The following is a 23625-nucleotide window of genomic DNA, read 5'->3' as shown; positions in this document are numbered from 1 at the left end:
CTACTTTTTAAAACAATAAAAAACTTTTACGTAAAGAGCGGGGCGTTTAGGAGGGAACAGCCCCTTTCATATAAGGAGTAATTTCTGTTCGTTTTAAGTTTTAATTTCGCTCCTTACTTTCGGTTGAAAAAACTTTTTTTTTATTTAATTTCTGAAGTTTTTGAATTAATACATGTTTTGATTTTGACTCTCTGTACATGAATAATTAAAAAGAAATTTGCATATTTATTTTATTTTTTGCTAAATGGTTTTTTCATAGTTTTAATCAGACGATTTCGAGAAAAAGGGTTGGGGTAGGAGGCCTATTTGCCCTCAAATTTTTTTTTTTGCTTAAAAAGGCAACTAGCACTTTTATTTTTCTTTTTACGAAAGTTTTTATTAGTAATAAATATACGTAACTTAAGAACCAACTTACGTAACAAGATTCTATATTTGTATAATTTTATTACGTATATGAGAGGGTTCGCCCCCTCGTCAATACCTCGCTCTTTACACAAAAGCTTAAATTTTATCTCAATTCTCGAAGAATAACCCGAGAATCACAAAGGTCGTAGAATAAATAGTTGAAATTACAAAAAATACTTTAGCATGAAGAGCGAGGTATTTAGGAGGATATGAACCTCCTCTTATGCGTAATAATTTCTGTTCGTTTTAAGTTTTAAGGCTGCTCCCTACATCCAGTTGACAAAAAAAAACTTTTTCATATTTATCTTTTATTGTTTTTATTGTTTTTAAAGAATGTTAGAAAATCCTGCACCCCTTCATGGAATTTATCTTCCCCCATCATAAATTCTCCATGAAAAGATCATCCCACGTAACCACCTCCCTTCGTAGAAGTCACCCTGAAAACGTATGTACACTTCCCAATAACAATTACTATATGTAAACACTAGTCAAAGTTTATAACTTGCAGCCCCTCTCCCGGGGATTGAGAGTGAGTAAGTCACCCCCAAAGACATAGTTATTAGGTTTTTGGACTATGCTGAACAAAATGGCTCCAAATTTTGATTTGGGGACGTTGGGGAAAAATGAGCGTGGGAAGGGGCCCAGGTGCCTTCCAGATTTTTTGGCCGGGTCGCTCCTTACTACAGTTCGTTACACAAACTCTTTGAAAATGAATTCAATAAATAAAATATCAGAATTTGTCTGTACCCATAATTTGCTGACAACCTGTAAGACAGTAAAAACCCGATAATCTGCCGATGATTAGATAATTGTATCCCCCCACACAAAACTTTTGGAGAGGATGAAAAAAGAATGTTTACCAGTAATTAAATGTTCCATGCACTTTTAAATATGTTCATAGGATGCTACAAAGACAGGGGGTTTAAATAGGCTGGGATAAAAGGAGAGTGTTAGCCAGTTATTTTCACAGTAGCAAAATCTCTAAGGGTTACACAGAAGCAGTGTTGTCAATTTAAAAAATGTACGTGGCGGGAATATAATTTTGATATTTTAAGAGAGAGCATTTTTATTTTTATTTTTATATTTCAATAATGGAAATACCAAAATAGGGCATTTTTCAATGACGCCACAAAAAAAGATATTTTTCCAAATATAGAGAGGAGGAGGAGAAAGGGGAATGCCCCCTGTATGGAGTTTAAATAGGCTGGGATGAGGGAGTAATGCTTGCCAGTATTTTATCCAGTGTTTCAGGCAGCATAAAAATCTGTATGGGTTTCATTGAATGTTGCAAAAGCTTAAGGTTTAATGAGGTAGTGATCAAAAAGAAGGGGAGTGTTTGCCAGTGTTTTGGCCAGTTTTTCAGACAGTGTTATAATCTCTAAAGGTTTCATAGGATGATAGTAAAGAAAAGGGCGTAAAAAAGCTTGGATGAAGGAGTAGTGTCTGCCAGTATTTCAGCGTTTTAGACAGTATTCAAATCCCTAACGGTTTCATTTGATGTTATGAAACCATAAGCCTTAATTAGGCAGGGATAAAAAGGAAGTCTTTGCTAGTGTTTCAGCTTTCCATCTGGCTGGGATGAAGGAGTGGTGTTTGCCAGTGTTTCGTTGTCTTAGACAGCATTAAAATCCCTAAAAGTTTCGATGGATCCTTCCAAAGCTGAAGGTTTAAGTAAGCCGGGACGAAGGAGGAGCGTTTAACAGCGTTTCAGAAGGTTTTACCGTATTTTAGACAATGTAAAATCCCTTAGGGCTTCATTGAATTTTACAAAACCGTAAGGACTATGAGCTGGGAAGAAGGAGGAGTGTTTTTCAGTGTTTTATCTAGTGTTTCAGGCAGTGTTGAAATCTCTAAAAACTTCATGGGATGATGCCAAGGCAGATGCTGTAAATAGGCTGGGACGAAGGAGGAATATTGGCCAGACTTTCAGAAGGTGTTTCAATGTTTTAGAGTGTATTGAAATTCCCAAGGCTGCAAGGATGATACCAAGCGGAAAGTTTAAATGGACTGAAACGAAGTACCCATGTTTTCCAGTGTTTCTTTTTTTCATACAATATTAAATCATTTAGGATTTCCGGGAATATTGCCAAAGCAGAAGGCTTGAACAAGTTGAGGTGAAGTAGGATTGATTGTCAGGGTTTCAGTCTTATTTCTGCTGAAATATTGTAATGAGTTTTCACTATTATCAGTGGTAGTGAGAAAAAAGAAAATTCAAGAAGTAAAAATACGCTAATAAGATGAAGTAACGAACTTTAAAACCTTTACCACTGCTAATAGTCTTTTGGACTAGTTGAATTGCTCAGAATCCGGTTTCACCAAATCTACAACATAAAAAGTGATCAAAACTGTCGGATGAAGATCCAACGATGCTTTTGAGTCCAATCATCCTGAATGAAGGATGACAGATTGCCAATGATTGTCCTTGTCAGCCAACCGTCTAGGGCCAACAAAACACAGGCTGTCCCCGATTGGGATGGAAGGATGTCGCAAAAAAAGATTTAAGAGATATGGGCACTTCCTGTGAGGGTGTGAAGAGGGAGACTTTGAATTGATTGGGATGGAAGAGAAGCGTACGTGAAGCTTTGTACAGAATTAAACTCTTACGTCCATTGCCTATTCCAATTTTTACAGGTTTTAAATGTTAGTTAAACAGGAATCTATAGTGTTCTCTGACTGCATCTAAATCTTTCTGAGACAGAAAATAAAGCTAAAAAGAAGTACGGTCTTATTAGTAGTAATTTGAAAATTTAAGTGGGTTCTAACTTTACAGAATCTGAGCCTGTTGATTGCGAATCTGAGGCTAAACAGAGGTCCAAAAGCAAGACATGTACATGAATCTTTTCTGAGTCGGTACTTCAAAAGACGCTATATCACACATCGTAGGTTTTACAGGAGCACAGAATACTGAGGAATTCTTTAAAGGTATAAAAAAGAAAACTTGTGTTTGGTAAGATCGATGTTTCAATGTTCCATTTCAAATGTGGTTTTTGTGTAGCCTTTAAAAACTCCTCCATATTGATTTAGTTTTTTTTAGTCTAATGGTTCTTAATAGAAGAAAAGCGACTTGAATTTAAAAGAAAAAATTTAAACAGTCTAGAAATGGTAGGAGACCATTTCTCTGGAGCTCCTAAGCTTACTATTAATCCGAATACAACTTTATAAAAACTTTATTTCTGTTCACAACTAAAGGGATATTTTATTGTAATTTTGTACCAAACTATTTTCTAAATAATGCAATGGCAAGTTATAGATTTTTGACAGATAATATATACAAGGCTGCAACTTCTGTACTCCCCCCCACCCGTGTTCTGAACAATACATCATAAGATTTGAAGACCAGTTTTCTGCTTCAAACAAAATTCTCTCTGCTAGATTCTCTGCTATCAACGTTGATATGAAGGTAACTTTTGCCGTCTCTTAAGCACAGCTAATAAGTGAAGATACATTTAAGGTAAATACACAATCTCATACCAAAGGATATCGAAACAGAGCATGAAATAAGGCTCATGTTTTATCGTCAATTGGGGAGGCAGGGGGGCATTACTCCCCAGTATTTTTTTTTCTTAATATGTCTTGGCAATTAGAATTGAACCATATTATGTACATTTTTCATGGTTTTTAGTTAGATTTGTCGTATATATGTCGTTTAGCTGTAAAGTCAATTGACTCCATAAAACTAACAGAGATAAGTGGAAAAGAAAATATTTTTGTTGATTTGTATAATGGTCAGACGACCTCCCCCCCCCCCCGAAGAACCAAATTGCTAATAACTTCCTATAGCCACTTTGATTGTCAAGACTGTACTTAAGGAGGGGATGGCTTAGGAGGATTGAAACCCTACCTCCCCAAAATGTTTGTTGGACTCGTAAAAACATAACAAAATGAGTCTAAACACATTTTTGATGTGTTCTTAGAAGTTTTAATCGTAATAAGTTGTGAACAGCAGAAATTCTGCCAGTATAAAGCTAAAACAAGATTATTTACATAAATGTTTGAGATTCCAACCCAAAGATTACAAACACCCAAAGGGTATTAAGCATCAGGGAGAGGTATTGCAAAAAAAACCTTAGCAGCCTGCAATTGGGGCTATTGAGAAGCAAACATGTTAAGAGAACAGTTCTTACTTCATAATAAGCAGAAAAATCGTAGCTAACAAATTTGAAACCGATTCCACTATAATTTACAGCCAGTCCCCCAATGTGCAAATATATAGCCCAGCTTTTCCAATCTGTCGAATTTACAGTTACACCGGTTGAAACATGAGTGACGCCTGGCAAGATCATGGGAAATGTAAAATTTGGGCTATATATTTAAAAGTTAGGGTAAGTTAGGGTAGGGTAAGTATGGGTAAACTATAGTGGAATCGCTTTCAAATTTGGTTAATTACAATTTTTCTGCAAGTTATGAAGTAAGAATTATTCTCTTAACATAGTTCCTTGTAAATAGCCACTATTCTAGTCTTATACCAAAAAAATTTTCATAAGTTTATAGATAAACTTATAGTTTATAAGTTTATAATATAATATAGTTTATAATATAGTTTATAATAGTTATATAGGTTATATAGTAATAGGTTATATAGTTTATTATTTAGTAATAGGTTATATAGTTTATAATATAGTTTATAATATATAATATAATATAGTTTATAAATAGTTTATAACTTCATAGGTTTATAGATAAACTTTTAAAGCTACTATCATCTTTTACGATCATGAACGCTATTGTTGTTTTTTTGTTTTTTTTGCGAAAATTAAACTAGTATTTTACTTTAAAAATTAGCTATATATTTATAAACTATTTATAGGAGTGTCTCATTTTGCAAGGGCTCTTAGAGTCATTGCTCTAACACACCGGATGGAGAATTATTCGGGAATTTTCAGCATTATACCCATTAAAAAAAACTGTTTGTAATTTCGTTTCTTTGATTCGATCTCTTTTGAAACAGTATTTATTTTCTGATTCTTTAGGATTCAGAAAATCAGAATTTCCTGGAAACGCAGTATTTCTGCAACCTTGTATTTCTTAGTATTTTTTCTAAGTATTTTCTAAAGTATTTCTAAGTATATAAATACTTTTTCTAAGTATTTCTTGCATCTCTTCCCCTCCCCCTCCCCGAGAAAATTGAGTTTTTGGCTTTATGCTACTCACAAAAAAAAAGTTGAAATTATGTGTAGTACTCTTGGGTTAAAAATATAACTAGAATTATGTGCTAAGTGGGAAAAGTTTCAAAGCATTTTACAGTCACCCTTCCCCCTCAGGGCAGAACCCTTACTCTGGTGCTAATGTTCTGTTTTGCATGGAGCTCTCATATCACCTCCCAAAACAACATTTGTCAAATTTACCTTTCTTTCTTCTATAATTAACAAGCTATTTATTTTTGTTTTTAATTATATCCTTCCTGAGAGCTACTTAAAATTCCAAACAAAATAATGAAGAAATTCATATTGTTTACAGTAAATATGTACCTTCTCTTTTTATAATCCTACTAGTTCTTGTAATTGTGAATGAATCAATTTCACAAAATAAGCACTTTCACTCTTCAATAAATTCACTGAAAATTGCAATGATGCTTATCAAACTGCTTATCATATGTTTAACTTTTGGAGAACATTTACATAATACAAGGATTATCATTATAAAGTAGTTTTTTCTCATTTGTTATATCTAGTTAGTTTTCATCACTACTGGCCCCCAACTCCAATTCAAGATGGTAAATTTCCTCTCCGAGAAGCCACAAAAGTACGACGCTGCGTTGAAATGTCTTAGCAAGACTTTTCCATTAGATACTGTGTCCCCCAGAAAAAAACTTTTCTCCTACCTATTGAATAGCATTATTAGTTCCGGACTGTTTGATCTGACAATTTAACAGAAAAGTAATCTTATTTTCTTAATTGTTTTTAGAAGGAGTTTTTTCTTCTTTTATTTATGACCAACGCATCATCACAGAATTCTGTGTCCCAAAATTAGCATTTACGCTAAATCTAGTTTTACTACTTCTAACAGGGTTGAAAAAATTATAATGAAAAGGGCGATAAAGGGATTGAAAAGGGCGTTAAAGGGTGTAAAAAAGCACGTGGTAAATCACGTTTTTGAGCTGCTACAAAAATCACGACACCATGTCAGAAAGTCCTTGCAAAACTTTCTGTGAGGTCTTGTGTCCCCCAGAAAAAGGTTTTCTTTCACTCATAAAATCCTATAAATGATTCCATTGCAAAGGAACCCTCGTGTTACTGAACTCTTGTGTAACTGGATCCTAGTGTAACTGAACCCTCGTTTGTCAGATGCCCCATGTACTGCGACGCTCGTGCAACTCACCCAATCCCACTGAACCCTCATTCAGCTCAACCTCCTTGCAACTGAACCCTCGTTTAACTGTGCCCCATGCAACTGAACCGTGTGCAAGATAACCTCCGTTTAACTGAACCCTCATGCAACTCGATCCCCATTTAGCCTAACCTCAATGCAACTCATGCCCTGTTTTTTTAATACTGTTTCAATGCAAAACAGTTCATCCTCCACTCCTCTAAAAATAACAATTTGTCCCTCTTAAATCTATGGATTCAAAAATTAATGAAACTTTCAAACAGTTCGTGGTAACGAACTGTAGTAAGGAGCGACCCGGCTCAATAGTAACCAAATCTCTAAAAAATTGAATTTTGATATCAATAGCTACATCAAAAGAATCGCATTTTAATGCTGATTTTAAATATATAAGTTTCATCAAGTTTTCAATTAAAATTTGCCTTATTTATGAAAATAGGGGGAAACACCCCCTAAAAGTCATAGAATCTAAACAAAAATCACACCATCAGATTCAGCGTATCAGAGAACCCTACTGTAGAAGTTTCAAGCTTCTATCTACAAAAATGTGGAATTTTGTATTTTTTGCCAGAAGACAAATCACGGGTGCGTGTTTATTTGTTTGTTTTTTTTTGTTTTCTTTTTCTTTTTCCCAGGGGTCATCGTATCGACCAAGTAGTCCTTGAATGTCGCAAGAGGGCTCTTTCTAACGGAAATGAAAAGTTCTAGTGCCCTTTTTAAGTGACCAAAAAAATTGGAAGGCATCTAGGCCCCCTCCCACGCTCATTTTTTTCCCAAAGTCAACGGATCAAAATTTTGAGATAGCCATTTTGTTCAACATAGTCGAAAACCATAATAACTATGTATTTGGGGATGATTTACTCCCCCACAATCCCTGGGGGAGGGGCTGCAAGTTACAAACTTTGACCAGTGTTTACATATAGTAATGGTTATTGGGAAGTGCACAGACGTTTTCAGGGGGATTTTATTTTGTTTGGGGGTGGGGCTGAGGGGAGGGAGCTATGTTTGAGGATCTTTCCTTGGAGGAATCTGTCATGGGGGAAGAAATATTCAAGGAAAAGGGCGCATGATTTTCTAGCATTATTATAAGAAAACAATGAAAAATAAACATGAAAACGTTTTTTCAAATGAAAGGAAGGAGTAGCATTGAAACTTAAAACGAACAGAGATTGTTACGCATATGAGGGGTTCTAAAAATACTTTAGCATAAAGAGCGAGGTATTTAGCAGGAGATAAATATGTTTGCTCTTTATGCTAAAGTATTTTTAGTAATTTTAACTATTTATTCTACGGCCTTCCTGATTCAGGGGTCATTCTTAAAGAATTGGGACAAAGCTTAAGATTTAGTGTAAAGAACGAGGTATTAACGAGGATACAAACCCCCTTGTATACATAATAAAAATATAAGATTATGAAAGTTTGTTACGTAAGTTGCTAATTTATAAGTTACGTATATTATTTACTAATAAAAACGTTCGTTAAAAATTAAAAGTTCTAGTTGCCTTTTTAAGCAACCGATAAATTTGAGGGCAACTAGGCCTCCTTCTCCACCCCTTATTTCTCAAAATCTAAAACTAAGAGAAAGCTATTTAGCCAAAAAAAGAATTAATATACAAATTTCATTTTAATAATTTATGTGCGGAGAGCCAAAACCAAACATGCATTAATTCAAAAACGTTCAGAAATTAAATTAAAAAAAACAAATTTTTTTAGCTGAAAGTAAGGAGCGACATTAAAACTTAAAACGAACAGAAACTATTCCGTATATAAAATGGGTTGTCCCCTCCGCAATCCCTCGCTCTTTACGCTAAAGTTTGACTCTTTGCCACAATTCTACTTTTTAAAACAATTAAAAGCTTTAGCGTAAAGAGCGAGGGATTGCGGAGGGGACAACCCATTTTATATACGGAGTAATTTCTGTTCGTTTTAAGTTTTAATGTCGCTCCTTACTTTCAGCTAAAAAAATAATTTTTTTTTTATTTAATTGAACCAAAAGACACTTGAACCTCATGGCTGCAGCGATAGCTACTCCCTAGTACAGAGAAAACCAAGGTAGTAGAAGCCAAAACCTTAATAACACGTTAAAAAACACTGTCTCATAAGAAACAATTGCAGTTAATAGTGATTGAGGAATGATTGCTATTATTTCGATTCATCTTGACATTAAAATTCTACAGCTGAAACAAGTTTATGGGAAGTCTTAAAAAGAGCTGGAAGCGTTCACTGTTTTCCTTTTTATGTTTTATTTCTCCAATACTAATAGGGCGCAAAAGCATCGTAAAGAGCTGTTTGAGGTCATTTGAATGCTAATCCTCACATTTGCGCAAGTTTCTTTGGAACTTTTTTTTTTAGGCAACGCCAAATGATTAATTATGTTCCCAAAAGGCTGTATTTAAATTAAGCTATAAAATTAAACTAAAAATATTATTTTTATTATTTTTAGCTGAGTTGAAGTGTAAGGAAACAGACAAAGTTATGACTATTATGAAGATTATGACTATGATTTGCAAAAACAAGCAAGTGTCTAGTGATTTTAAGAAAATTTTACTCAAGTTGAAGAAAGGTGATAGGAATGAGTTTAGTAATTATTAAGGCATTTGCTTGGTTTCCATAGAAAGGAGATTACTTAGTATGATGATAATTCTTAGATTTAGACATTGTGTAGATAAACTTTTAAGAGACGAACAGTGTGGTTTTAGGAAGGGGAGAGGATGCGTCGACCAAATTTTCACTCTCAGATTAACAATTCAGAAGTGCCTGATTCACCAGACCCTTCTAGTCCTCAGTTTTTAGATTATAAACAAGCGTTTGAATCACCCAATAGAAGAGCTTTAGTGAAGGTCCCATCTTCGTAAGTTATACCAGATAAATACATTAGAGTCATTTGTGCAATGTACAAGAACAAAACTGCTGCATTTAAGGGAGGAAATAAGGGTAGTAGCTAACTTCATATTGAGTCAGGAGCTCAGCAGGGTTCTCTTCTTTCCCCAATTACACGGATTGGCAGAGTATTGAATCAAATGGGAAACCTAGACTCAGATTATGCTGATCATTGGTGTGTCCCAGGTGAAAATCTTGGCAAAATTAGTGCTTTTCGGAGGTTTTGATAGGTCAAGGGGCAAGTTTAGGTTAGAAAATTAATATTAAGAAGACTAGTCGCTTAGACTAGAAATAAATTAAGGTGAAGAAGTGATGTTGGGTAGCAAGAAGATCGATAAAGTGAACGGATTCACTTACCTGGATAGTAATATTAATAAAAATAGTAGACGCACTTGAGGTATTAAAAGTAGAATAACCGAGAGCGCAGCACAATTGAAAAACAATTAGGAAGAATAGGAAGTTAAGTATGCAAACTAAAACTAGAATATTGGAAGCTACAATGATGTTGTTTCAAATATTCTGAAGAACTGTTTAAGAATGGTTTACAGACGTTCTTAGATGTTTTCCAGAGGCATTTTCTACTGTCTTTTGAGGGGGGGGGGTATCCATCTGACTGACCGGTTTTCAAACATTAAGTTGTACTAAAAGTGTGGTTCTATCCCGTTTTCTAGGGCTATAGCCACAGAAAGGCTGGGGTACATAGGACACATTCTGCGGATGAAGGATGACAGATTGTGAAAGACCATCCTTTTCTGCCAACTATCCAGGGACAAACAAAAATCAGGTCGTCCCCGAATATAATGGGAGGAGGTTATAAGAAAGGATTTGAACAAAATCGTGACTTCTTGGGAGGGTGTAATGAGGGAAGCTTTCAATTAGACTGAGATGAAGGAGTAGCGTGCGAAGTTCTGTTTGTCTCAGGTTGCACGGTGCTGAAGTGAGTTGTTAGTAATAGTGGTAGTAAATAAATATACTGGTTTTAATTTGTTGACGTGAATAAATACATACACATAGTAAAAATGTATATAATATCCCAGATAGTTAAGCTTGCTTGCAAAATCTAGGTCAAATGTGATACCCCTCCTTCTCTTTTCTCATGGAGAAATATTCTTAAATACATTTCCTTGGAGTCTCTCAAGCAACGATTTTTCTTAATCATCCCTTCATTGACTCTGTCTTTTACAGAAATGTAACCAGCAGCTGCTCAGATTGTCGAAGGGGACTAGTCCCTAACTCGTTCCTTCTGCTGTAACTCTTAGAAAAAACCAATTTTTGGGACCTTCTCCTTTCGACCCTGTCTTTCATATTCTGTATGAAATTTTAAGCCAATGGAAGAAGAGAAGAGTTTTGAAATAAGTTTTCTTGACAAGAACTCTGTCTGTTTCCTTACATTTCAGCTCAGCTAACAACTCAGCTTACAACTCAACTCAGACTAGCCCCTAGCTCGTTCCTTCTGCCCTAACTCTTAACAAAAACTAATTTTTGGGACCCTCTCCTTTCGACCCTGTCTTTCATATTCTGTATGAAATTTTAAGCCAGTGGAAGAAGAGAAGAGTTTTGAAATAAGTTTTCTTGACAAGAACTCTGTCTGTTTCCTTACATTTCAACTCAGCTAAAAATAATAAAAGTAATATTGTAGTTTAATTTTATAGCTTAGTTTAAATACAGCCTTTTGGGAACATGATTAATCATTCGGCGTTGCCTATAAAAAAAAAAGTTCCTAAGAAATTTGCGCAAATGTAAGGATTAGCATTCAAATGACCTCAAACAGCTCTTTACGATGCTTTAGCGCCCTATTCAGCACAAACTTTCTTTTGTTGTCCTAGAAATTCTCCTTTAAAGAGAAGGTGTCTTGTCCGTTAATACCAAATTTAACTAAAAATTAAAATCTTCAATACCACTAATCTTTTTATGGGAGTTGAGCAATTGCCTTCAACTAGTTCCTACCTCTATGATCCTCAAGTGCAACCATCTCAAACATGCCCCTTCATAAATGCCGATGATTCAGGACCCAGTCTAACCCCAATCATAAACTCTTTGACCAGAGGGCTCCTAATACTTTTCTAGTTTGAGCCCCTTTGACTCAAACAATACAATCTTGATCCCTGTTGGAATTAATACCATGAATTTTACTTAAATACTGATATATTGCACTAAGAAACATTTTTTCCACCTCCTAGGAAGCTTTTCTCGCCTCTTGTAGCGTCAATTCATAGAAATTAGGAGGGGGAAAATAATGTATTTTTCAAAATCTAGGGGGCAATTTTGTTTTCCTTCATTTTTTTTCGATAAAAAATACCAAATTATTCATATTCTAAAAGCATTTTACTTCAAAAGGTGTATTTTAAGTTAATTTTTGTCTTTTATTATTAATAAACAAGACTGAAATAAACAAAACAAAAATTGTTGCATGAAAGCTCTTTTTCTTTTCGGATTCTACATTTACAAGAAAAAACGCTTTAGTCTATCTTATTATATTTTTTTTCATTTTCGCTCATTTTTCTAAACATGAGTCTTTTTACAATCTCGACAATCACTTTATTATACCAGATTAAATAAAAAAACAAGTTTTTTTTCAAATGAAAGTAAGGAGCGACATTAAAAACTTAAAACGAGCAGAAATTACCCCGTATATGAAAGAGGCTTTTCCTCCCCAACGCCTCGCTCTTTACGCTAAAGTTTGACTCTTTCTCTTAACTCTACTTCTTGAAACAGTAAAAAACTTTAGCGTAAAGAGCAGGGCGTTGAGGAGGAAAAGCCCTCTAATATACGGAGTAATTTCTGCTCGTTTTAAGTTTCATTGTCGCTCCTTACTTTCATTTAAAAAACTTTTTTTATTTAATTTCTGGACGTTTTTTAACTAATGTATGTTTTGATCTTGGCTCTCCGCACATAAATAATTAAAAGGAAATTTGCATATTAATTTTTTTTTGGGGGGGGGGGGTAAATGGATTTCTCATAGTTTTAATCGGAAGATTTTGAGAAAAAGGAGAGAGGGAAGAAGCCTAGTCGCCCTCCAATTTTTTGATTACTTAAAAAGGCAACTAGAACTTTTAATTTTTTTTTACGAATATTTTCATTAGTAAAAAAATATACGTAATTTACGAATTAACTTACGTAACGAACTTCTATATTCGTATGTTTTTATTGCGTATATGAGAGAGTTCACCCCTCGTTGATACCTCGCTCTTTATACTAAAGCTTAAATTCTGTCCCAATTCCTTAAGAATGATCCTTGAATCACAAAGGCCGTAGAATAAATAGTTGAAATTTCTAAAAATGCTTTAGCGTCAAGAGCGAGGTATTGCGAGGAGGCAAACCCTCATATGCGCAATAATTTCTGCTCGTTTTAAGTTTTAATGCTGCTCCTCACTTTCAGTAGAAAAAAAACTTTTCATATTTATTTTTTCATTGTTTTTTAAATAATGCTAAAAAATCCTGCGCCCCCTTCATTGAAAGTCTTTTCCCCCATGAGAAGTTTTTCCATGGAAAGATCCTCCCACGTAACCCCCCCTCCCACCTCAACTCTCCCTCCCAAACCAGAACAATCCCCCTGAAAACGTCCGTACACTTCCCAGTAACCATTACTATATGTAAACACAGGTCAAAGTTTGTAACTTGCAACTCCTCCCACGGGGACTGCGGGGGGGGGGGGGTAAGTCGTCCCCAAAGACATAGTTATTAGGTTTTTCGACTATGTTGAATAAAATAGCTATCTCAGAATTTTGATCTGATGACTTTGGGGAAAAAATGAGCGTGGGAGGGGGCTTAGGTGCCCTCCAATTTTTAGTCACTTAAAAAGGGCACTAGAACTTTTAATTTCCGTTAGAATGAGCCCTCTCGCGACATTCTAGTACCACTGGGTTGATAAGATCACCCCTCGAAAAAAAAAAATTAAACACGCATCCGTGATTTGTCTTCTTGCAAAAAATGCGAAATTCCACATTTGTGTAGATAGGAGCTTCAAACTTCTACAATTAGGTTCTCTGATACGCTGAATCTGATGGTGTGATTTTCGTTAAGATTGTGTGATGTTTAGAGTTTGTTTTACCCTATTTTCTAAAATGAGGCAAATTTTCCCAGGCTCGTAACTTTTGATAGGTAAGACTAATCTTGATGAAAGTTATATATTTAAAATCAGCATTAAAATGCGATTTTTTTATGTAACCATTGGTATCAAAATTCCATTTTTTAGAGTTTCGATTACTATTGAACCGGGTCGCTCCCTACTAAATTACCACGAACTGTTTGACAGTGAACTGTTAAATTAAGAGCAATTATTACCATCTTCTTGGTCATAAATATGGGAAACGCCTACCTGCTTCCGTTAAGCCTATTAACCATCTCCTAATTTAAATTAATCTCTAGCTGGGACACTTCAATATGAAAACTGACCAATTATTTTCTTATTTGAAAAATTTTGATCAGGTATCTTATCGTAAATGATGACAGGTTCTACATGACAAGTGCAGATTTTAAATTATCAAGTAATTAATAAAATTGATGACACTTAGAACAAAGTTTTTTGTCTGTCTCTTATTAAATTCTCCTTTGGCTTGAAAATTAAGATTTTATTATTTAAATTTTTAATTAAAATTTTATTGATACTTTGATAAATAGACATCTAGCTTATATTTAATTAGTTTATGAGTTAATTAGTTAATTAGTTTTTTAGTTTATTTAATTGTTCAGAAATCAGAAATTGTTTCTTAATCTTCGAAAATTGTGTATGTGCAGTTACTTTTGTTGCTTTTTATCGTCTTGGCAACGGATCTAATTATATTTGAAAGAATATAAAACAAATTCAAAACGTATTACACATTTTTTCTAAAAATCTAAAACTGAAAGCAAATATAAGACAGAAAATTCTAGATATAAGTAGGTTGATTTGGGGAGATGACCAATATTTGAGAGGGGGTTAGTTCGAAAAAGAAACGTAAAAGTGGGCAAATTATACGAAAGATATAGACAAAATTAAAAAATTAAATTTCGAGTGAAAGGGATGTGCCTCAATACCCTTCTGCGCATGTTGTTCTCGAATTCTTACTTTTAAGTTTTTCTTGATTCTAATTTGAATTACAGTTTCTGCGTAGTCAGGAAACGGGTCTTTTTGGCAAGCATTGTCAATAATTCTTTTCTCAAGCCAAGGATGACTGAAACTGAAGTCAAGATAATATTCTTTTCCTTTTTGTCGGTGTTTTTTGGCTGAATTCAGAGGCAAAGACTGCATAGCTAATAAGCTACATACTATTTGACTTGGAAAAGAGAAGAAAAAACATAATTTTGTTTTAAAAGAAGTCCCAAGGCAAGGCTCAAAATAGCAGTAGGCATATTCCAGTTGGCAAGTTGGTAAGTAGTCAGCAAGTCGGAAAGCAGTCTTCATTATTGTTTAAACAGTACATTAGAATATTTCAAGTAAGTCGAACAGTTCGTGGCAACGAATAAGGAGCGACTAGGCCAAATAGGAACCAAAACTCTAGCAAACGGAATTTTAATAACAATAGATGTATGAAAAGAATTGGCTTTTTATGATAATTCGAAATGTATAAAATACATCAAGTTTCAAGCCACTGATCAAAAGCTACGAGCCTGAGAAAATATGCCTGATTTTAAAAAAAGGGGAAACATCCCCACAATATTGAAGTAATCTCAATGAAAATCACACTAACAGATTCATCATATTAGAGAACCTTACTGTAGAGGTTTCAAGCTCCTGTTTACAAAAATGTGGAATTTTGTATTTTTTGCCAGGGGAAAGATCATGGATGTGCGTTTATTTGTTTGTTGTTTTATTGTTTTTCACTCGGGGTGATCGTATGGATTCAGTGGTCCTAGTAGATTGAAATAGAGTTCTTTATAACGTAAACAATGACGAAGACCACACTATCTTTCCATCATAAACAACATATAACAAGTAGAACTAATAGGGGATTTTATCCGTAAGACAGTGGAATTCCAAACTTTAAATGAATGTTTCGATCCTATATCCAAGGGCCGTCCTCAGCATAACACAATGAAAATATAATGGAAATTTTCATGTAAACATAACCATTAAAGCAAAAAAAAAAAAACAAAAAAAAAACTAAACAGTCTTAGCATCCTTACTTCAACAAAGTAAGGATGTATTTTCATTTGTGCGATGCTGAGGACGGCCCTTGGACATAGGGTCGAAACATTCATTTAAAGTTTGGAATTCCACTGTCTTACGAAAAAATTCCCAATTGTTCTACTTGTTGTTTTCTTTTTATAGGGGAAATCAAAAGTTCTAGTTCTTTTTTAAGCGACCAAAAAGATTGGAGGGCAAATAGCCCCCTTGAAATTTTGAATATTTAAAATCAAAATTTTAATATAGCCATTTGATTCAGCATAGATGAAAGGTCCAGCAACTTTAGTCTTGGTGGTGATATGACCCTCCATAGTCGCTTAGAAAAGGGCCGTTAGTTATGCATTGGTCAATATTGTTAACAAATAGCATTTGTTATTGTGAAATATACGGAAATTTTTCAGAATAATTTTCTCCAGGGTAGGGGAGGATTTTGCTTTGGGAGAATTTCCTCTGGTTAGGGAGGTTTCTGAGGAAAATTTTCTAAGAGAAATATTACAAAGGGGGGAGTGGGAAGGAAATATCATGATATGATTTGAAAAATGGTATGAAATTAAGTTAAAAAAACAAGTATCTTCAGCTGTAAAAGTGAGCTATCCTTTATTTAAGGGGAGCTATCCCTTCCTCAGCCCTCACTCTTTAAGCTAAAGTTAGAATTTTCGTCCTTATTCTTTAGGGAAGACTACTCGAACACATAGGACGTTGATTTTGAGTGAGAAGTATTTTTAAAGAACTTTTGGAATTTAGCTTGAAGAGAGAGATTGAGGAGTGGGACAACCCCCCTCATATACAGAATAATTTCTGTTCGTTTTAAGTCTTAATGTTTTACCTAGACCCAAATGATAGAGAGATTTTAAAACAGCAAGTGGATTATATGAAAACTAATGAATACTGCGAGAAAATTTGAAGGGACCTTGTGATTTTGGGAGGGAAAGGTGGGGAGAGGTTCCTGTTTCCCACATCTGGCTAGCCATACAAAAGCGACAGATAATTTGGAACATTTACCAACAAAATATCTAATTGTGATATATTACTTAGCTATAGCTTCACAATAAAGTGGCTGCTAGAAATCATATTCCAAGAATCGTAAAAATTTCTATATTATATATCTTTTTATGCTTTACGCTAACAGAATTTTTGAATACTAAGACAAATGTGAAATCAGAATTTCAGAACTGGTCATCTAAGATTTTCCACCTGTGATGGGTTCCTACATACCAATGACCTGAACGATCTCCCTCTTGGAATGGGGAAATTTTTTGAAAGAAGATCTTTTTAGGAGGATACTTATTAAAATTACTCACAGTAATGCAAGTTTTGACTAGATGAACCTTAAGATCTAATAAAATATTATGACAATGATTCATTGCGTAAGAGAATCAAGCCGGCGGAAAGGTTTTGAGATGCAGTCTTCCAAACCTAATTGACTATAATTTAGTCCCTTCTTTATAAGGACCAAGGACAATATATAAAAAAAGTAAGAAAAATTTTGCTTGCAATTGCTCTTAAATGAAATAAATATACTTAGAGTCCAGTGATTGCTTTTGGAGGTATATCGTCCGGTGCAATGATTTGAACCTGGCTCATAAAATCAATACCAGATTGTCCATATATTGACACCCGGAGAGTGGCAAATAAACGAGCCTGGTTGACTAGGGTCGTCTAGGATTTTCACCCAGGACAAGAGAGACAATACCCTAAGAGGTACATCAACTTCAAAATAATAAAAAATCTGAAAGACTGTTTTACTAATGTCATATGCTGATTCCTATAAGCGAAGGTTCAATAATCGTATAAAAATGAATGAAGAAACTGGATACAGAAATAGGCATTGATGGGCGCCTTCTCAAAAATTGAGCCAAAAAATAACAGCCAAAAATTTAGGGCTTTAAAAAGTTTTTTTTTTGCAAAGAAGTAAAATGTCGATACTTTTTTTGCTCTGATACAAGGACTCTATTAGTTTAAAAAAAAAAACCTTTTTATATGCTCACGAATGGTCTGCGAACCGTAGATATCAATTTCCTGATTCTCTCCCTTTGGTTGGGAGTACATGATTGGGGGCAAATCATTTGATGCTTTCCATGCTTTTCTCCCAGACTTCTCCACACAACCGTTTAAAGCTGGGTCGACTCTAGGTAAGCTCACAGAGTCACACTACTGACGTCCATCCGAAAGAAAATTACGTGCGACGGCTCCTAGCCGTTAGATTTGAGCCTGTTTCTAATACCTTTTCGGCGTTAGACCCTCGGAAGGTCATTTTGGGTATTTGCTATTCTGTGTGTATAAATATATATTAGTGTTTCAATTTTTAAAAAAGAGGATTGCATAAGAAGGGGTTACAGATTATGTCACATGTAGAATCTTGGCAGCAGTTTAGTAATGAACAAATTCATATGGTTTAAGTAGTTTCTTTGTTTGTAATAATAGCCTTTAAAAAATGATATTCGTAAATCAGACAACCAACTGGCGTCGTGAATTTGGAATATATCTTGCAATAAAACTAATAAATCCTGGAAAGTAAATTCCAGGGTTTGGTAATGCGAAACAAAGAAGAATTTTTATAGTCATAAGATTGAAAAAAGCTGAACAATTTGAGTTGGCATAAATAATCTGCAAATTTATTTAGTTTAACAAAAAGCCGAAAGTGGTCCTTACTCTACATCAATGCAATAATTGGGAGGAGATTAATAATACATACCTGAGATTTACCGGACGCCAAGTGGCATCAGCTACTCAAACACGAGTTTGACTGTAGAGTAACAGAGGGTCTGTTGACGAAAATCTTGTGACTCAAGTCTTTTTATTTATTTTAATTGCTTAAAATGTCCTACAGGAGAACTAATGAAAAGGAGCTTAGATTTACTTTCTTCTTATTTGCTTGTGGCTTCCAATATACAAAGGAAAACCAGTTACGTTTAAAAAGACGTAGTTTTTTTTTCATTCCAGAACTTGCATTCCTATTTCGATTTGGACTTATTAGCCTTCCCGAACATGATTGGTTTTCAAATACAGATAACAAACGTATATGAATGAAAATAAGACATACTTTTTACTACAGAACTATAGAAAGGAATCTTTCTTGTTCCCTTCGGTCCGTCCCTTCCAAAATCTCTTTACTTAAAGATACTTCTGGTATTAAAATTTGACATCTAGCGGTTTTACATATTTTATGCCTAAAAATAATAGCAACAAGGACGAAGATGGTTCTTCTATATTTTGTAATAAGCTCTAACTTCAGATTTATAAAACAAATTTGGTTGACATAAAATATACGTTATGTCCATAATAGAGTTCCCAATACAGTTTCTTTGATAAAAACAATTTTTACTAGAAAAAGGAACCTTTAAAGAAAAGCATTTATACTATTTATCAAGAGGTCAAGATGAATTCTAGACAGAGATAATAGTTGGTAAATTAGAATGTATAAACAGAGAAAAAGACATTTAAAATCATTGTTCTTGAAGTGCAATCTCCCCCCTGTTTGATAGAAAAAAAATTTTGAATCAAGCGATTCTTTGGGTCAGCCGGAAATTTAGCAGGACAAATTAGAGGTTAAGGTTTAATGCATCTTTAGTTAATATGGGCTGGTACCTATCTTGATAGAGAGAGGTAATGTTTGGTATTATTAGTATTATAAGGATATTTCAATGTTATGTGTCTTTTTTTTAATTGACTCATTTATTAATAATAATAATACAAAAATGCCCATAACACAGTTCGATCGCTCATTTGATATTTTCAGGAGCCATTGCGATCAATTTTGTCATTTACATTTTGTTCGCTTTCAAGTTTAAAGTACAAGGATATTCTCTTAAGTTGTTTTTATGAATAATTAGTTTTTAATAGTTACTAATTAGTTAATAATTAGCTTTCCGTTGAACACTTATTAGTTTTCTTTAAAAAATTAATAAATCCATCTCATAAAATCAAACATTGAACGAATACTTACAGAAATTTTCGACACAAGATGATTAGCGCATTAGAACCTACGTGAACAACAAATCTACTTCAATTTTTTCTTGAATTTGGTTTAATTGTCCATGTTTTTTGTGAAAAAAACCAGAAAAGCTCAAACCATCAAAAAACCAAAAACATCTCAATCTCAGTAGAAGTATATACCAGTAGCGAAACGTTTCTCAAAACAGGACACACCTTTTATGGTGCGCAATATGGGAAGTTCCCAGACCGTCAGAGCCACAGTTTCAGTTGCTACTGGGTTTCCATCGGAAACATTTATCTTTGCGCGTGCGCGAAGGTGGAGTCACAAAGAATGGTTTAGATTGTGTGTTTTTAGATATGTGTCAAAAATCTTCAATGGAGCGTATAGGACTTTCCACTACTGTACGTTACCTCTACTGTGATCTCAATATCTGTAAAAACCAGAGATGCTCGCATGTTGATAGCGTAGAAGCTTGTCATCTGGCTTTGCTACACTATCAGTTTTTGAATACGGTGCATAAAATTTTTAAACAATTCTTTCTGTCGATTATGTGATTTATTGGATGTATTACCCAACTTTATTACTCACAGTTTTGCTAAGTCACAAAAAAATCGCTAGTAACATTGTTAGTTAAAATTTTGTCAGGGTGGTGGGAAAATGTCTTTCCCACCAGAAAAAGCATCTCTGTCCATTCTGTATTTTTTGGAGGGGGATATGTTCAATGAAGTTCTGGGGAAAATGTGTTATAAATAAATAAATAAGAAGCAAAATTTGGATATTTCAGGTATACTTAAAACACTAGACACAGGAAGGTACACCCAGAATAATTAGACTTAGTTGCACAGGATAGACTGTATCCATTTTGATCCCTCCCGCATAGTAAAATCTTCTTTAATTCATTTATACATTGTATTCATAACATAAATATTGCTAAATTTATGAAGTTTCGATTTAGACGGTTTCTCGTGTTATAGTTTCAGTTCATTTTGGCGTTATTCGGAGCATAGCTTAATGTATTTAATTTCATTAAAAAGTAGTACTGTTGTTGAAGTAACTGCTCATTATTATTCTGTATTGGACAGGAAAATAAGTTTATTCTTGAGGCCTGTTTTAATTAAAAAAACATCGTTCAAATTCGTTCCTCTGCTACTACTACTACTGCTACTACTGCTTCTACTAACAGCTCACTGCAGTACCAAGCTGCCCAACAATAATACAGCAATACACGCCCATCCTCCATCCCAATCTATTCAAAGCCTCAGTTTTAGACCCTCCCAAAAAGTTCCTCGTTTCTTTAAGCCTTTCCTTACGACACCCTCCTCGGTCCCTCATTCATCTTTGTTCCTTATCATTCCTGATGAACAGCCTTTTTTTAAGAAATGTAGATAGCTAAAGAAGATGTTACTCTTGTAGTAATTTTTGAGATCCCCCAACACAAATTAACTATTTTGAACAGAGAAGGAATGACTCCTTAATATTCCTTAAATAGCTCTTTGTTATTTTATAATGGTATAGTACAAGGTCTCAAATGGTGTTTTTTTTTTTTTTTGCTTGATTTATGTTGATTTTTGCTTGATTTTTTTTTTAGAGGAATCCATTTATGAGTGATTTGTTTTGTAGTTTGGAGAAAAGCCGCACAAGCCATAAAGCTTATTGGCAAATATTTCTTTTTTGTATTGTTATTTGTTCGATAAATAAATTCTTTCTCTCTCTCTTAACAAAAAGACTTAATTTTAAATATAAAACGCAACACAAGAGCTAGATTAAACTGCTGTGGAATGATTTATAAGAAAACGTAGGCCTTTGATTTTGTCGTTTGTACCATTTGTTCTGTGAAAATACCCACAAAACAAGGTAGTTTTGAATCTTAGCAGTAGGAGGGGAAAAGAGAACCAGCCGCCCCCAACAATTGACGCCAGTGTTCTTGTACCTCAAAACAGATAGTCAAATCGGAAAACTCATTTTTGTTAGTCAATAATATTTTTAAAGGTAAACATGGTAGCTACATCACACCATTCTCCCACAATAGATTTATTAGATTTCCATTTTATACATAATTGATTATACAAAACAATTACTATTCTTATTTCCTTTTGATTTTTTTCACTATCGTAAAAGGCTTATATAGTTTTAATGGTTTATAAAACTTTAAAATTTATTAAGGTTTTTAAGTGTTACAAATTTTTAATGCTTTCAACTTCATTATTTATGATACTTCTTAGTACTTATGTTTGAATCTCTTATGATTGGTTGGTAGGATTGGACCGCCCTAAACTTAATTGATTGAACAAAAATTTAGTTCGATAATAAAATTTTTCTAAATATTTGTCTTTGTCTCTCCCTTTTGAGTTATTTGGTAATTTCAAAGGAATGCGAAAGCCTTTTGAAGGTATTCTAACAAATAAAGACGTGACGTAATACATCATCAGCGACATCTGTTTTCTTTAAAATTTAAGAGGAAAATAAAACTCTTGTCATCTTGACAAGTATTTTGATTCATTACTTACATATTTTATGTACGATGTAAAACGACATAACACATGTAAAATAGAATTGTTTTTCAAAAGATTGATTAATCAGACTTTGTATATCTGATTTTTATCTCGAATGCTAAAGAAGTTTTCCTGGAAGTTATGAAATAATGTTTCATAGTAGCTATTGCACTGTGATATTCTAATAATATTGGAAGTGTTTCTGAGTTGACGCTTTTGTGTATTCATAGTATAGAAATACACAAAAGTCTCAGTTTTTGTGTATTTGTGCATATTTAATATATTCCCATTGTAATGGCAAAGTCGAATTAAAGAGATAGTAAAAAAAAAGCGCAGTTGAAAGGAATCTAGCTTATAGGCGTAACTGCGACTGACACTTACGGGGGGGGGGATTTAGCTGAAATTTTTGGGATGATTTCAGCTCCTCGTAAGTCAATGCAAATACCTTACTGGTACTGGTTAGACACCACAAATGAAGATAAAACTTTTTAAAACAAAAAGAAAGGGTAAACGAAAAAAGTTATGAGCCCCTTTCACTGGTTTAAACTTTTCCTGTTTTGAACTTTCCTTTTGTTCTTAAGAAATTTTATCTATTCAGCCCCTCCTCACAAATTACCCCAGATGCGTCTGGTCCTATATTTTTTTAACCTGCCTCTAGTATAAGCTGGAATGTAACTAGTAGCATACATTGAAGAATTAAATTTTAAAAGTTTAGAGGCAAATATAGTTTCACTTCCCGTCCAAAATTCAACAATATTAAGGAAAACCTAGAAACATTTTGGAGGTTTTTGTTACTTCACTCAAAGGGTTTGAAGCTTCTAGAAACCTTGGAAAAATTTTCAGTACACAAAAATATCGCAGTTTATTTATTCAAAATTTTGGCATTATTACTCTTAAGCATATTTCTATTTCTGAATACGGGAGTGGCCGTTAATGGTAAATTGTTTGTTTAATTTACATGTTTTGGATGAAAATAAAAATGCCTATGTCTATGTCTATGTCTGAATACGGGATAATCAAAAGTAACAGATTTTAAGAAAAACCCATCTACCCTCAAACCTTTAATAGATATCTACCTTCTCTGTCTGAACCCCTAACCATCCCCACTGACCTTCAAGGCTTAAATAATTGTTCATTCCTATACACTTTAAAAATAAACAAATACTCTGTTTAAACGTTTGTATATGTTTCTTCTGTATAAATTTTTTTCAAAACAGATATAATGAATCGAGTCAATTAGCCAAAGAAAACCTGGAAACATAACTAGTTTTCGACTCAACCCCGAGCGAGTCTATATCCAGTGACCTCAGCAAAATTTTAAAATTTTAAATTTACTCATTAAGAGTGGAAAACTGTCCTGAAAAAATTGAAAGATCAAATTCAACATGTCTATAGATTCTTAGACGATGTCAACAAGTTTCTATTTGAAAAATGTGGCAACTTTGTTGTTTTTCCTGAGTAGGATGATCTCAAATACCTGT

General features: G+C 34.0%; 1 protein-coding gene across 7 annotated transcripts in view; it reads right to left on the bottom strand.

Annotated features, from left to right (window-relative positions):
- Positions 1 to 23625, bottom strand: part of LOC136034471 (3',5'-cyclic-AMP phosphodiesterase-like) — a 387364-nt gene that overhangs the window by 200167 nt on the left and 163572 nt on the right. The window contains exon 1 of one of the 7 annotated variants that reach the window (XM_065715679.1): positions 13928 to 14047. The exons of the other annotated variants lie outside the window; for them this stretch is intronic. Coding sequence (XP_065571751.1) covers positions 13928 to 13953 — 26 coding nt within the window. The 5' untranslated portion in view covers positions 13954 to 14047. Of the gene's footprint in view, positions 1 to 13927; positions 14048 to 23625 lie in introns of those variants that run through there. 7 annotated transcript variants of the gene reach the window in all.

This window comes from Artemia franciscana, chromosome 13 (assembly GCF_032884065.1).
Source record: "Artemia franciscana chromosome 13, ASM3288406v1, whole genome shotgun sequence".
NCBI lineage: Eukaryota > Metazoa > Arthropoda > Branchiopoda > Anostraca > Artemiidae > Artemia > Artemia franciscana.
The sequence above is the reverse complement of the archived record's forward strand: the minus strand, read 5'-3'. Positions and strand labels throughout refer to the sequence as shown.